Below are 17,149 nucleotides of genomic sequence, written 5' to 3'. Positions count from 1 at the left end.
AGACAAAAGCTTAACGGCTGGTTTGTTTTACAATCAGCTTCACACTGAACTCAACTACAGCACACACACACACACACACACACACACACACACACACACACACACACACACACACACACACACACACACACACACACACACACACACACACACACAGGGGAGAGAGTGTCTACACATACGCGTGAGGGTACAAGTGTATCTTTGACTAGTTGTGTCTGTTTGGACTTTGAGTGTGTGTGTGTGTGTGTGTGTGTGTGTGTCTGTGTGGGTGTGAGTGAGACAGAGAAACTGGGTGTGAGCTCACAGCTAATCACATAAGGAGAGGAAGTCTATAAATCAGCAAAATACAGCTCTCACACTGTAAATCTACACCAACATGTCAACGCTCTGAATGTGTGTATATGTAAAGTGTGTGTTTGTGTGTGTGTGTGTGTGTGTGTGTGTGTGTGTGTGTGTGTGTGTGTGTGTGTTTGTGTGAGTTAATGAAAGGCAGCAAAAGAGAGCTGGAGAGTTAGACTCACTCTCTAAGGGAAAAACTTTACCTCCAACAGTCAGACAACTTAAGAAAATTACACTTTTTCCACATTTCTAACCACCTTTAGGTCTCAGCTGCAGCAGTCTCAATAATGTTGTCTCTGCTTGGAGTTTCGTTGCCCCAAAAATGTCCTCCAGCATCCCCTCAGGGTTCCTAATGGGGACCCTTGTGAGCATCACCCCAGTCTCCCAGCAGAACCAGCAGTGAGTGAGTTTGTCTGACCTGGCTGTAAGTGGCGTCCAGCAGTGTGTCCAGGTTCTGCAGGGGTGCCGGGGTTTTGTCTTTGAATCGAGTCAGCAGGCGGCGCTGGATGGCTCTGAACTGGACCGCCCGCTCTGACAGCAGATCCTGGTACTGCTGAGCACTGACACGCAGCTAAAACACACAAACACACACCCACACCAACAGGGAGACAAAATGACTTCATCATTTACTTGGAGATGCTTGTTTGGGTCAAATGAGGCATCAACTATAAACTTCAGCAGATGTGAAGTCGTTGATTGTATTAACTGTTAAGATTTAGAAGATTAAGAATTAGATTATTTTCTTTTAGTCCTGATCTCTGATATTTGGTGGCTTTAACATCACTTGATCATCTGCGTGCGTACCTGGAAGTGGTGGTCTACTGACAGGAAGTACTCCTGCAGCGGGAGCGGTCCACTGACGCTCTTCTTGAAGTCTTTCACTCCCAGCTTGGAGAAATGCCGGTCGAATCTCCTGACCAACTCCTTCACCACCAACCACATGTCTTCAAAACTGTCACTCTGAATACGGTAACGCTCTGACAAACAAACAGATAGATAGACAGCCTTACACACAGTCCTTTTTATGGCAATGAATGAACATTTTAATTTAAGAAGATATCTAAAAAAAAGTGGTATTGATGTGACACAAGAAGAAGAAAAATTATCATTATTAAAAGGTTGTAACATGTATTAAATATCAATCTAAAGTTACTAAGATCTTTACAAAGGTAATAAAAATGAAATACTAGCAAACGGTATCTTTGGAACAAAAATAAAATGAAAGAGAGGTTCTTTAAAGAAGGAAAAAGTATCAAAGGTTTAAGGTATCAAGCTTAAACAGTTTTAGACTCATAATGAAAAGCATCAAGTGGTTCTCAAAGGAGTCAACAAGTCTAATTAATATATTTCAAAAGATCTTAAGACAAAATAAAAAGTCTATAGAAGTGATGAGAGAAAAAATAGCTCTCCAAAAGAGGTATAGAAAGGTGACCAGGAGGACAGAAATTAGAAAATATTCACTTTTAAAAATCTAAGTAGTTGGTGATTAAATTAATAATTGGCAACTAATCAATTAATTGAATAATCATTGCAGCTCTATCCCGGGGAATGCAGCAGTCAGGTATCAGTTATTACAAGGTATCAAGAGGTATCAAATGTTGTCTGAACCAACAAAAAGTGTTGGATAGTGGATTTAAATGAGATGTGGCAAGTTCTTTATTGTTGAGGCATTGCAAAAGGTTTGAAGAGGTATCACATGGGGCATCAAGAGCAAAAAAAACAACATCAAGTAATATAGATACTGGGAAATTGCATCTGGTAAAACATTTAAAGGCCTGAACTCGTGCTGTATTAATTAGACAATTCCCACATTTATGTCTAAACCAGTTTTCATAGAGGTAAACCGGTGCCTTATAGAAATCCTGTGCATCATGCAGTACTGTAGTCAGACTCACGGGAGGTCTTGGAGGCCAGCACGGTAACCTTGGCTCCTGACAGGAACTGGAAAGCCAAACTGTTCCCATCCTTATCTTCTGACTTTCCTGAAAACTCTGCAGAGAGAGAGAGAGAGACAGAGACAGAAAGACAGACAGCAGTGTGATGAGACAGATAGGATAGCCTATCACGATGCAAGACGCCAACAAAAAAGGTGAACAAGATACAGTCGCACTGTTCACAAAGACACACAATATGAGCAGGCCTGAGCTTACACAAATCCCTCTTTACACAAAGAGCACAGCCTCTGTATGAACATGGAGTGTGTGTTTAGACGTCAGTGCTGCTGATTGTAGCTGATCGTTAGATAACTGAGAAACACAGCAGAGATTCCCAGGACTGAAACACACGCACACACATGCACACAGAACCACAAATAAACATGAATAAACACATTTGTATAAATACGCAACCACACGCTGATTCATAACAAATATATGTTCTTCTTCTGCAGTGTTAGTCTCATCCTGCACTCTGCCATGTACACAAAAACTGCAATCACCTGCGAGCTCGCCTCCATCAACATGCTGCCCACACTGTGTGTGTGTTTTACCTGGGAACATGGAGCTGAGGTCGACCGGTGCCTGGTTGGTGTCCACAGTGATCTTAAACTTGGTGGTTTTGGCAGGAGAGGAAGGTACACACACCAACCCCAGAGGAAGACTGAACCTGGACTGGAGAACCCTGGGAACTCCTGAGAAAAAATAAATACAGCAAAATTGAAAAACTACTTTTATAACAATTTTGAGTTCCTTTTTTGTTTTCCACAATTTAGTGCCTTCCATTTTGGAGCCGAACCACTGAGCTGCCAACGCCTGCAACAGACGAGCTGCAAGGTTGCAATGCAGAACATATATCATTTTGTCTTTCAGAGCAGCATCTAGTGATACGACAAATGCTAGATCTACAACAACAAACAGTAATATAATTGATTAATTCTCCATTATTTTACACTACTCCCCAATATTTCCCTTCTGTTAGCGCTTTTCCTGAAAAACAATCTTAAAGTCAAGCCCGTTTCCCCTTTTAGTAGCTCCCTTCTCCACCAAACTCCCCCTACGGCGAATCAAACGAGGTCGGCACATCGATTTTAGGGCTTTCTCTCCAAACAGCAGTCAGTTAACATTTGTTAACACAGTCAACACTGCAGATATTCAGATTACATGAGTATCTGAGGGCTACGAGACCGAGAGACTCAACATCAACACCCAGGTTTCGGAGGGGTGTTTGTTGAAGAGCCGAAAAGGAAGTTTTGTGAAAAGCTGGGGGGAACTTTTGAGAGGAAGAAAAAAGAGGGGAGGAGGCGAGTTAAGGCCAACTATAACTATGTCCTGAGCTTAAGCAGTGCTGAGCTTGGCAGAAATCTACACTTAGCTAGAATAACAGAGCGAGGGAAAGGAGTGATGGAGGAAAACGGTTGTTAAGGAGAGATGGAGCGAGGGAACCTGGGGGTGAGGAGGAGAGCTGTAACGACAGGAGAGGGAGAAAAACCTGAGTTGAGCAGAAAAACGAGTGGAAATAAACCAGCGTGAGAGAGACGCACTGAAACAGGAATAATATGAGAAACGACAGCCGTGGTGGGAGGGAGGGACGGTTTAATTATGGAATGTTCCAGGTTATTACAGATAGTAATAATTACCTGCAACTACTGTGCACCTTTTCATTCCACGCACGCAATTATTATGTGATTATGTGAATAATTCAATTTGCTTTGAATACATGAACTGTGGCAGAGAGAGAAGAAGGGAAGAAGGGAAGCCAAGGAAAACAGTAGAGAACTGAGGAGGGAGGAGAAAAAAAATGAATGGAGTTTTTACAAAGGGCTGTGGTCTACTTTCTTCTCCTCTCCCGTTTAATTCTCACTGACCCTTCGTTACTGGGTGACTGAAAAGATCAGCAGTAATTCACATCTAACAAACACAACAGAGAGGGTTGGATACACATGTTGTCAGAGTCGATGTGTCGTACATGGAGACAAAAGTTCTGCGCTCGCCAAGATTTAAAATCTTTGAAATGTATAAGATTATCTTGTTTTTAAAGTGTTTTTTTTTACTAATTTCTATCTCTGAATTCATGGTATATTCTTCAACTGATAATGGTACTAACTTTTTGAATATTTGTTTTGTTAATATTTAGTTTATTTGACATAATTCTTCACTGAAGCAGGTCTGATCTCAAGTCATTTTATTCAAAAACTCCACTTATGTCAAACCATTGAAGAGCTGAATTAAACCTAGACTGAACCTAATCATTTCAAGATTTCTTCTGAAGTAAAGATTTCTTGCTGCATGGACAGATTTCATTAGTATTAAGTCTTTTTTTCTGCAAATTCAGTGTTTATTTCTTAGATTCTCGCTTCCCTGTGTTGCAGGGCAAACCCCTGTCTATGTGCTAATAATTCTCCATGTAGGCAATGTATGATCTGTTTCTGTCATTTTCAACGTCGAGCTTAATTAATTACATCGTAATTTCCAAGTTCCCAGTCTGCATTTTCAGCTGGAATGCCCCCCGAAGTCGGATTTCTGACTCAGAAAGTCGGACACACCTCATTATACCAGACCTCAAAATCCAACATGGCTGCTCTACACATCAACGGCTACGAAAGCTGTAAAATATACCGTTTATTGGCACTTCTATCGTATTTGTGTCCCATTGAATCAGTCTTACATATTGTCCAACTTCTATCCGTAGACATGTTGCTTCGGTGTTTATACGTGCAAAAAACATCAGTTCCAGATGTTTTCTAAAATAATTATCATGTTTTTTTAGTTTTTCTTTAAAGTAGCAAAGAGCTTATTTTGAGGGTATTTGCATTTTTTAGTCTGTTTACTATATAAAATCACAGACTTTACATTTCTGCTGGCCATTTTTTTCAAGCCGCACCACAGCGTTTTAAAGTAACTTTGACAGTAATCAGAGCGGACAGGTGATGTACACAGTGATGGATTGCCCGACTCAAGCAGGTTTCAAGTCTCTCCAAGTTGAATTTCATAACATACTGAAATGAATGAAACCACTGGCCGCCCTCAAAGGAAGGAAAACAACATTAAAAAAATTGAAAAACACTGCGGTATGCTTTGGAAAACGGTCAACACTAAGGTAAAGCATACTGTATATATATGGAGTTAGTGGGATGACTAGGCAGACACAGGTATGGTTCTTTAAAAGCTCTCCTTGTGTAAGTGATACTTCCCTCCTGCCATAGATATAAACAGCCAGACTGAAACAAAATGAACTCTGGTGAAACTGAGGACTCTGATCAATCATTAGACATCTAAATTTAAATTCTATCATTTACCAATACAATAATACAAATCTTCAAACCAGCAGAGCGAGCATCACTGAAACTGAACTTCACCATCTGCATCCGTCCCTTTGAAGTAACATTAAGACATTTATTTCACTCAGGTATCTAGATTATGGTTCATGAAGACCGTAACATTTTTTAGATGTTTGAAAAATGAATGTCTTCCCTGTCAACCCAGCTGATTTTCACAGGAGGCTCTTCTGGTTTTCCTCCTGGGGTCACAGTTCTCCGGTATTTCTCCGGATTTATGACACATTTTCAAACCTCTTTCCCCTTTTAGTTAAAAGCGACGAGCAAAAGAAATGGAGACGAGAAAAGCACATTTCTGACGTAAATTAAAGAAAACTTCCTGTTTTCACACATAAAATATTAAAGGAAAGGGGCATGCATTTTGTAAAATCAATTGCGGGGGTTTGCAACGACATCAGTCACCATCGAAAGTGCTCAAGTGGGGTGCTCAAACTCTCCAAGTGGCGGAGACAAAAATGAATGGATGGAAACTGATGAATATTACTTTATCCCAGCGATTGTTATTTCTTTAAATCTTTCAAAGTCACCAGTATACAGGAAACAAAGTCTCCTGAACTCTAATCGTTCTTGGGGAGGGACTCCAGACCCCTGCTTTGATTTTCAAAAATCTATTTTTGAGGCCACATGGTTGATTATGTACGTTAAAACATGAGACTCTTCTCCTCTGGTGTTAATGATAGATCGGGAAAAAGAGAGAAAGGGCGAGAGAGAAGAGGGAGGAAGGAAATAAACACAGCATAAAACAGAAGACAACAGAAAGAAGGGAAGAGATGGAAGAGAGGAAGAAAGGATAGAAAAAAGGAAGAGTAAGATGGAGGAAGAGGAAGGGAGTGGAGGTCATGTGAGGCTAAAAAAAAAAGGCCAGGGGAAACATTTTTTCTGAAGTTCAGCATCGCCATTTACTAGTCACCACAGTGTGTCTGTGTGTCTGTGTGTGTGTGTGTGTGTGTGTGTGCGTGTGGTTGTAAACTTCGTCTTGTTCTACTCCACCTCTGTACATTCCCAGACTGTCGTCACCAGGTTACACCCTCCACACAGAGATTTACCTGCACAGCCAGTGTGTTTCGCTGTGTGTGTGTGTGTGTGTGTGTGTGTCTGTTACTACATTTCACAAGACAAACATTTAAATAGCGTCATATTCAGCACATCTGTGAGAGTCTTAAGGACCTCCAGACAGCTGTATTATGTTTAATATATAATACATATAATACAGCAACAAATGTGACATATATTTTGTAAAAACAACACACAACTGTGTTAAATTATCAAAACTTCTTCTCATAAGTCAACCTGTTCATGCTGTATTAATAAACGTAAAATCCCTGCTGCGCTGACCCAAAACCTGATATGAACCCACAAACCACATCTGCCTAAAATCATTATCCCTCTTCGGTTTTAACTTTATTCTCATTTTATTTTTTCTCTGCTGTATTGTATTACTAATTGTCGCTAAAACTCACCCTCGGGGATCACTGAATGTTTTATCAAGGAAAGGCTGAAGGCTGTAAATACTTTTAACTAAACTTCTACTGAAACTGAGATCGACAGGTTCAAGTTTCTATTTCTTGAGGGAAAAGGTGAATAAAAACACTTTGAAATAGTCTGAATTTCCGGTTAATTAGACGAGATCTCAAAAAATAAGGCAGGAAAGAAAATGTACATCTATAACGTAGAGACACGTTGAAGAATAACTGAACACAACTCAAAGCAGCGGTGCCTAAATGTGGACTTGTGTTGAATTCTGACATTCGAGGCGAGTCGTCCGACAAGTTTGTGATTAAGTGAGTGTTCGTACTGCAAGCGGCTTCACTTGAGTGGAAATGCTGCGACAGGTTCCAGAAAGAAAACAACATGCGATCCAGGAAAGCCAGTTAGACCAATACATGCACGAGTTCATGAAAGGCTTATACGACAGTAAAACACTGCTGCTGTTGTAGTTTCACTCCTCTAACATGACTCATTTTATGTTTTCTCATCAGTGTGAACAGCAGTGAGATTCATGGAGACACTTACAATTTCCAACTTACTCAATTGTATTCTGTATCTGCTAAAGTCATATCCTGAGTCACGTCACCTCAACGGGAGCCGAGTTTAAATGTCGGATCGCAAATTTGTGGGCGTTGCCATGGCAATAAATAAACGTTGCATCACTCGCCTACGTCAAACGTCACAGTTTTAGTCGGTTTGATGACATGAAGGAAGACAGGAAACGGTGGAAAAAGACAAAAAGCAGACTGTCGGTGTTTGAGGAGATGTTTCAGTGAGACTGAAGCCAGAGAATGAGTAACTGACTAAACACCACATCTCAGTTACAGTAAACTGAGGTGACTGTGTTTGTCTGACAAATTCTGCCTTTTATTCACTGCTTGTCCTGAGCGTCAGTCTTCTGTAATCTGCAGTCTGGGATGTGACGGTTTCTAAAGGTGTAAACAAAATAAATAAGCTGCTGTTGCCATGGAGCTTGTTGCCTTATTAGTTGACTGGATTTGGTTTGGACCGTGATATTGGATCACCGGGGATTCACTGCAGGGAACAGAGCTCAGAAGCTGACCAGTAAACACGGCTGGACTCCCGACTGAGGCTGAACACAGCCTCCAAGACTGACGGGGGTCAGGGGATACAGTATGGAGGTGATTTACAGCAGCTCTGATCAGGACTATGCCCCCAGGGATGAGAAGTTACCACAGGCGAGGAGAGGAGAGGAGTGAGTACGAGTTTGACATCAGTAGCGGGAGAAATCAGCATATAAAGCCAGAACATTTTCACATATTAATCGGTGAATTGAAGATTTATTTCCAGCAAACCGGAGGTGATTGTGGGGAGACAAGCCGAGACTGTTTTGGTGTATTTTACAATGAGATACCAAGGAAAATTAAGCTCTTCTTAGTCCACTAAAAGAGAGAAACTTGTGTTCTGATGTGTACAGCGGTATTTTTCTCTTTAGTAAGGAAAACAAGCATAAAAATATTTAATTTCTTGACACTGTGTACGTTTCATTTCTTTACTTATTGGTCTAAGTAGCAAAATCACTGATTTTTCATCTCCCAGCTGAAACTAAGTGGGCCATCACACTATCTCTTCTTCCCTGCAACACAATACACAGACATCAACACATTGCTGTCGTTGTCGTTTCTTCACACTCTGAATGTTTTAAACTAAAATTCTGGCCGTATCTCACAAAATGGCCCTTTAAGAGTGTCTATACACCTGAATCCACATCGATATCGTATGACATGTGACCCCAGACTTAACTTCTAATAATTGCCTCCACTACTGGTGACGGGGGAAATGAAGCTTTGTCAACTGTTAAACACACTTAAAATCACAATTGAGCTGCTGCTACTTGTTAAAGCTGCTGTACCTCCAGTGTACTGCTGTCTCACTGGAAGCTGATTCCAATTATCAGGAAATCTGTGTGTGTGCGTGTGTGTGTGTGTGTGTGTGTGTGTGTGTGTGTGTGTGTGTGTGTGTGTGTGTGTGTGTGAGAGTGAGAGAGAGAGAGTGTGTGTGTGTGTGTGTGTGTGTGTGTGTGTGTGTGTGTATGTGTGTGTGTGTGTGTGTGTGTGTGTGTGAGAGAGGGAAGACAGAGAGAGACCACAGAGTTTATTTGAGTAGAGGACCACTGTACAGGATCAGGTTCTTACCACAGCTGCAGTGATGTCAGCCGTGTGTGTGTGTGTGTGTGTGTGTGTGTGTGTGTGTGTGTGTGTAGCGTTTGCGTGTATATATGTGTACCAATGATGTGTGTGTGTGTGTGTCTTGACATTGCATGCAATACATACATACATACATAGACATTCTTTGTGTGTGTGTGTCTTTTTTATCCTTTCCTCTGTGATACTCAGTCACAGCACGGCCCACTCTTCAACAAATCATGTTCATGTGCAGCTGTATTACTGTATTAGTGATTTGCATTAAATGGCCCCACTGAGAGCCAGAACGTGCAGGTGTGGATTTCTGGATGACTGATAAAAGGATAAATGTTATCGTTCGACGCAAGACGGCCGCAGTTCTCGTCTGTGTCTTAAAATATGTCAGTAATCTGTCGTTTCTATTACGCAACAGTGACTGAGATCTTTTTCCTAAACCAGACCTCAACAACTCTGTAGTGCTGAACAATTTAATGATTCAATTTACATGTCACGTCAGTTTTATTTTTATAGCACCAAATCACAACAAAAGTTATCTCATGGCTCTTTACATACAGTATAGAGCAGGTCGAGACTGTACTCTTTACTTTACAGAGACCCAACTTTCCTCCATGAGCAAACACTTGGCGACAGCGACGAGGAAAAACTTTTGTTGCCATTTTCAATGCTCTGATTCATTGATAACTTGTAGCAAACGCACCAGTTTGAACCAACAATGAGCTAACAACAAGTCAAACACAACCTATCATACTATAGTCTTAATAGCCGTGGCATTTAATGTTCAGTCAACACTGGATGCATTAAGTTGTTGAACACACTTGCAGAAACTTTTTAGTTAGCTTCATGTTTAAACTGGAATCAGACGACTCTCACCCCCGGTGTTTCCAAGTGGTAGTATTGTCGACGCCAGTGTCGTAAAGACAACTGAATCGTTTTCCGTTTTTAGAGTAGGAACTGACCAACAACACGGGACAAAACGTGAGTGCATTTATCAGTTTAGTCTAAAATGGAGATGTGAAAGCAGAAGGAGATGGTGCCAGGCTGCCATCCTGACTGGATAAGCCTTCAATTTCCTGTGAGATTTCATGCCAGCTGGCAGACAGAATATCAAAGTTTATACGGGACTAATCTAAAGACCGATTGTGTCATTATTTTATAGCCATTATACTGTGCAGTTAATATTAACTTCACAATAGCGTTGTCATGATGCTGGAATTTCTGACTTTGACACAGCACCTTGAAAAATATCAATATTTGATTCTATGTTTGATACCATGGGAAGAAATACATGAATTCAGAGTTCATATATTTTAAGATACTGCATAAAATTAGTAATGAAACGGTTTCAAATATTCAGAATCTATACATACCGATGCTAAACTTGTAGTGTTAGCATCGTTAGTGGCTCACTGGTACTTGCCAACAGGCTTTATTTAGACTAGATTTAGTCGACGTTATATAAAGATACAAAACATTTATTGTATGTCTAATGTAACTGTGATTTTATACATGTGGGTACCATTATTAAGAAGCATGTGGACTGATACGCTTTCTTAAAGTACCCGTTTTGTTGAAGCCTCCGTGGAACAAGCCGTGCGGTAAACTTCTCCTTCATAGGCTGTAGTATTCATTCCTTCATCGTGCTCATTAATCTTGAAACCAGCAACGTTCTACACGGCACTCCTGCTGTTATTCATATCCACCGACACTGGCCCCAAACCCTCCGCTGTAGTGTTTTTTTATTTTTCTGGCTGATACACTGAATAAAAACCTCAAATTGTGGCAGTTTATGTTTCCCCAAAATTGTATTTGGCTGATGCAAAATAGATGCATACGAGCATAATTTGCAATTGAGACTAGGATAAACAAAGTACACTGCTGTACGAGCATGTGTGTGTGTGTGTGTGTGTGTGTGTGTGTGTATATACTACAGCAGGGCCTCTAAGCCCACTATAGATTACAGGACATCCTATTCTGTATCAGAGCACACAAACTTAGATGGACTAAAACAAACACTGGCTGACGACTAGGAACACTACTGCTGGAATACGTGTGTGTGTGTGTGTGTGTGTGTGTGTGTGTGTGTGTGTGTGTGTGTGTGTGTGTGTGTCTTTTTCTGCGGTAAAACATGTGAGTCAACGCGATTGCAAATGCATGTGTGTATGTGAAACAGATGATATTTCTGTGTAAACTGCACAGAGTTTAAAAGGATAAAAATGGATATTTTCTTATTCCATACAGTAAGGAAGTGTGTGTGTGTGTGTGTGTGTGTGTGTACAACTGTGTGTGTGTACAGACTCTTGCCAAGTATCATGTTGCAGGAACATAAACAGTAGGCAGCGGTCTCTTCCTGTATATACAGTAATGTGTGTGTGCTGGAATGCGGATGGCATAGGTTCGATTATGTGTGTGTTTCTGTGTAAGAGAATATTGAAATGTATGTCCCAAAATACAGCAAATGTATAAATATAGTATAAGTGTATGTCTACAGTATATGTTTGTCTGTGTGTGTGTGTGTGTGTGTGTGTGTGTTTCTACTCGCTCTATTCTATCCAGCCCTACAAACCTACAAACACTTACCTTTGGGATTAAGCTCTGCAGAGAGGAAGAGGAGGAGAGTTCAAGGTTAAAAAACAGAATTCAAAAGATCAAAGACCAGAACAGAGAAAGAAAGCTGATCACTCCTATATACTTTAATTCACTGCAGACCAGTAACAAAGTAGCACTGGATGAACTGGACTCGAAGAGGAGGGGATTCCCTGGGAAAACCTCCGTCTCCCTGCATATGGATACACACAAACTTAAAAAACACTCTGCGCTTTGTTCGCCTTCCCACACACTCGGAAAGTACCGCAGGAGGAGAGAGCAGCCTCCCGACTGATCTGAAACGATTCCCGAATATGACAAGATGTCCAAATCCAAATAAAAAAAGCTGCTCGTCAAGGGGTTAGTGTGAAACTTTGTCTGACAGAATCTAGAGAAAATAAGTATTCTCGTAATAGTTTAGGTACAATTGGATCAAACAAAGGACAAAATGATAAACTTGTATTGAACTCCAACATGGTGAGAACATTCTGACACAAGAAATGGATTAAAACTGTGTGTATTAACGATACTGTACTTCATGTGGAAGTCAACAAATAAAATCTGATTTTGTCTCCTATCTGCAGGACTGTTAGCAGCCTGCCAAACAAAGCAGCAACGCTTAGAAACGGCAGACAAGTGAAACTGAATTATAAAAATAAGACTCGTGTTGTGAAACTCATTCAGGAAGAGAGAGCATCTCTTATCCCGGCTCCTCGCTGCCAGATTTACCCAGCTGCTCGGGGATTTAAACAGTCAGCCTCCTGCTTCTCTAACCTTTAGGCCGCAGCCATAGAAGTCTGGCAGATTAAGCTCTGATTTGATTGGTCGAAGAGGATTTCCTGCGAAGGTGAATGAGAAGCAGATGGCAGGTTGCAGGCCAATGAAAAGGCACCGAGGTGCTGAGTCAGAAAGTTCACATGTTACTAAAGCCGATGAAAGTCACACTTCCTTACTGCCGTCGCTCTTTCCTGCAATAACTCTCGATCGCTGTCCGTCATAATTCTGTCTTGTTTTTAATTAGCATTTCCTGTCAAGTATATCACATTAACACCACTACAAACCTAATAATATTTGTTGGATATTAAATTTGTATGACCAAAAATGAGCATTACTAACTGCCTCCTAAACTCATGAACTTTTGAGGCCAGTGTGGTGAATTATCATGTTCCCTACTTTGATTTAAAATAGGTTTCTAGGTATTCTATATTTTTCTTCAAGATATAATGATCTTTATGTGGGATAACATTCAAGACATTTTTAAACTGAACTGACACATTGGGACTTTTACCTCCGATCCAGCCAACAAATTCTCTAGATAGGTTCATATTTAGCAATATTATCTAACCCTAAAACAAACATTAACTTCTGTCATTACTTTGTCTCGACCTCTTCTAGCCACTCTGTACCGCCAACGAAAAGAAAGAAAAAGCAGAACTGGAGGGGAGAAAATCATATTGGAAAAAAAAGAAAAGAAGGCTGGAACAACACAAAAAGGAAGGGAGGGAAAGAAAAGAAAAAAAAGTAACTAAAAAGCATCAATGCTGAGTGAAAGCTCCAGTTAAACGTAAAGGACACGTCAAATGGAGCAAGAAGGCACTCACAGCACTCACAGTCCAACACGCACTCACACTCACGGTAGCCGCTGCTGGCCGGCTGCCAGCCAGTGTTCAATCAGTCTTTCCTGTTTTAAAATCTCCTGTAACGGCTGAGAAATTAGACGGACTGAAATGAGTGAAATTCTGGATCCATTAGCCGGTGCGATAGAAAGAAAAAAAATCACTTGAATGTTTCATGACTGGAAGCCTTTATTACATCAGTAGTAACCGAGAAGTTTGACAAGGTGTTCTTATGTATGATTGACTACAGAAACACCAAAGTGCTGTAGCTAATCTTTAAGATTCTTAGAAATAAAATATCTCAGCTTTTCCTCAAACCTTTTTTACAAGTCTGTGTTTTTGGATTTACAAACTTAACGGAGAAAGTACTGTCAGTTATATTTTCCTCATTCAGTTGAAAACTTAAACCATTAAATATATATATACCTGTTAAAAATAGGCGAGTGACTCCTCGCCATCTGCAGTGGAAGAATTAGCTTTTTCTGTCACGTTCGACGTCATAAACGTGCCGCAAAACAGCAGAAAGCAGCATGAGGCCAGTGACAATGTTAGGATGGTTACTTTTAAATTCTTTTGCTTCAGTCTCTTTTTCAAACTCAACACTGACTAAACGTGTGATTGATTGAATTTGTGGCTGAGAAGAGTCGTAGAAGTTACCGACTGAGGCGACGAGCCTTCATTACCCTCATCGCCTTAGCAGGAAAAGGTTTGAAAAATGGCACTGGGTGTCATATTTCCATTACTGTCAGCTGGAAATGGAGCTGATACATTTCTGGGACTACTGCCGATTGCAACCTTTCCCACTAAAGACAAAAGCCAGATGTTAGTGGGCATTCTGTCCAGTGTGAAAGGGGTTTTATAATTTCTTTTTTTAAGCCCCTGCATTTGTTTTCCTGTCTACTTCAGGCAATAGGGTGGTGGACTCTCAAACAGATGTGCCAGGTTTGAGTACCTGCGTCACAGTACTGAAGTGTCCATGAGCCAGGTTCTGCATAATACTATGCATTTTATTGCTATCATCCAATCTCCTCAACCCCAGCAAAGAATGTCTTTTAAATCATCATGATTAATTGGTACCAACAGACCATTTGTCCAAACAAGAGCAAAAATATGAGAATTAGTCGAGAAAAACTGTAGTTCCATTCTTACAGAAGTATTTCTGTATCTGACAATGATAGCTGGATACAGATGTTCATTTTTAGACAAATGCACAAACGATCCACATCCATTACTTCAGACGCAAACTAGAAAAAAATAAAAAAGATGAGGACAACTTAGACTGAAGTCCACGACACGAGATGCATCACCGTCAAACCAGAGAACTTCATTATCAACATTATTGATAAGTTATTTAAATTGTGGGAAAGTAAATAAATCAAATGTACACTGCACTTTAACGCTGCACAAGCCTCAAAAGTTATTATTTTACAACAGAAAAACACGTTATCAAACGCACATTTGCTGTCAGATACATAACCATACAAATACTACGTTCCAGATTTTGTTCATTCAGTACAAATAAATAACAGTTCACTGGGGGAAAAAAAGCTAAAATGAGATCTGACTGAAAAATTCATCATCAAAAGCAAATCACTTGTTCCTTGGCCAGTGGCCTAACTTTCCACTAAAATCTGTTCCTGAGTTTCTGTTTCTAGCGAACAGGCCTGAGAACACGTTCTTCTTGGCAGAGAAAACACCAACAACATCAGCTGGCCTTCACACAGTCAGTTTCTTTGCAAATGGATTTCAGGCCTGATAGTTAAACAAGGAAGGATCTAAGAAAACACTGCAGCCTCTTGGAGACATCAACATATGGAGATGCTGGTCACTCTGGCAGGCTCATTAAAACAGGAGAAAACAATAAAGACTGCCAACTAGCTGCCTAGGTTTCCACACGAACTGGCTTAGCAACCAGTGAATCATGGCTGGCCGTGTTTTATGGAAATTATCCGCACTGTCGCAACTTATCTTTGACTGCTGGGATGAAAATGCCCATTGTGTATGAGCTAACAATGCACTGTAAATGTCAACTTGACCACTTGATCTCTCTGAAGTGTGTTTGTGGAAAAGCCCATTGAAAGGGTGTTAAGAAAATCACAGAGGGGCACTAATGAAATTCTTTCTAGATTGTAACGACTACAGCCACCGTCGAGCCTCCTTTGAAGGGCTTAAGGAGTCAACAGTCTTCTTAAATGTCAAAGCCTTTGTAGGGCTTAAAGACGGGGCACGGTAGCCACTGGGTGGGATGGTGTTATGTTGGGCAGGTGGTGTTAAGGTGTAATCATCACCCCTGGGTGGGTGCAGAGAAAGAAAGAAAAGAGATAGAGACAAAGTGATGCATTCTTCCCATACCGGGAGAGCGTTTAGAGGATGAGAGGAGACGAGGCATTAATGGAGATTAGCGCTGCAGGAACACACAAACCACAGAGTTACAACCACACACACACTCATCTGCACACACGCTCTTAAGATGACCACTTTGCTGCTTACCACCAGAGTTTACAGCTGACAGTTCTCCACATGATGGTTGCATCACTGCAGAGTGTATTAGCGGGAAAACAGAAATGAATGAGAAGCTAATTTTAATTTTTTTAACTGCCGGGGGCGAATTCTGTCCATTTAGAGGACATTTCCACAAGCGAAGGTCAGGAACATCATAATGACTAACTGTGTGTTATAATTCAGTGTCGTATGAAACTTTTTATTTCCCGTGCCTTCGTTTTGGATTTGAGTAGGTGATCGCTCAGAAGATGCTCTGTCATGCTTCGGATTCACTTTTAAAATTCATCATGGTCTTGGACATGAGATTTACAAGGGTCTGTTCGTTATTGATTAGAAGCTCTGTTTTCTGTTCTTCGTTCTGTACTTTTTCTCTTTCAAGAGCACGCCCATGTCAAATTATTTTTCTCTGACTCACTTTTTTTCTCCAACTGTTGTTTTCCCTGTGTTTGTCTCAAATAATCTGAAAATGGTTATGTCGTTGGCTTCGAGAATAGCGTTAATGTTACCGCATTTGACTTTTGATCTATATGAGATTAATGTGAAAGTGCTATGTAGTAATTCAGCCTTAATCAGAATTTGTTTTCAAGCTGAATTTGCTGGCGTATCAACAACAGTCAACAAAACTGCAACTTCTCGCACAAATAAAACAGAGAAGTTTGACCTGCTGCTGGATCAGACAATAAAAGCAGAGCCCGGTCAGCGTTGACTTTCAGTGACTTGGTGACCATTTTGATGACTATATGACTTTATGTTGCAGACATATCCTTTTTTTTTTTTTAGAAAAAGCTGTATAAAAGCAAGTAAAAGTAACATCCTTCACATGCAATGTAGTTCTTCTGCATTAGTTTTCAAATGAGGTTTCACCACAGTAATTGGCAGCTTGTTTTATGTCCACCTACTTTAGTCGAGAGGCTCATACTTCCCTGTACTTCTCCAGGTGTAGTATACACTTTACTCCTAACTATATGTGAGCACATGATTTGTGTACTTGTACATACTGTGGGTCTGGGTTTGGCTGCATTGTTTAAACAAAGAAAAATCTTAATTGCTCGAGCATAAAATTATATTTTAGGATGGTCATTTCCTGCCTCAATGCTTAAAGCCAGTTCGGTGTGGAGGAACTTTAGAAGAACGGCGACTGCAAGCAACATATGGCCTCACCTTCCCTCCTTTCTCTCCACCTT

General features: G+C 40.6%; 1 protein-coding gene across 1 annotated transcript in view; it reads right to left on the bottom strand.

The window, feature by feature from the left end:
* The window catches only part of bbs9 (Bardet-Biedl syndrome 9), a 165,215-nt gene that overhangs the window by 101,471 nt on the left and 46,595 nt on the right, over positions 1-17,149 (bottom strand). Inside the window, exons 15-18 of the mRNA XM_073485538.1 lie at positions 2,828-2,968; positions 2,235-2,330; positions 1,144-1,316; positions 758-910 (exon numbers count right to left, since the gene is read on the bottom strand). Of these exons, the coding sequence (XP_073341639.1) occupies positions 758-910; positions 1,144-1,316; positions 2,235-2,330; positions 2,828-2,968 (563 nt within the window). The remainder of the gene's footprint in view (positions 1-757; positions 911-1,143; positions 1,317-2,234; positions 2,331-2,827; positions 2,969-17,149) is intronic.

The sequence above is a fragment of the Pagrus major genome, chromosome 17 (genome assembly GCF_040436345.1).
Source record: "Pagrus major chromosome 17, Pma_NU_1.0".
Classification (NCBI taxonomy): domain Eukaryota; kingdom Metazoa; phylum Chordata; class Actinopteri; order Spariformes; family Sparidae; genus Pagrus; species Pagrus major.
This window is presented reverse-complemented; position numbering and strand designations above follow the sequence as displayed.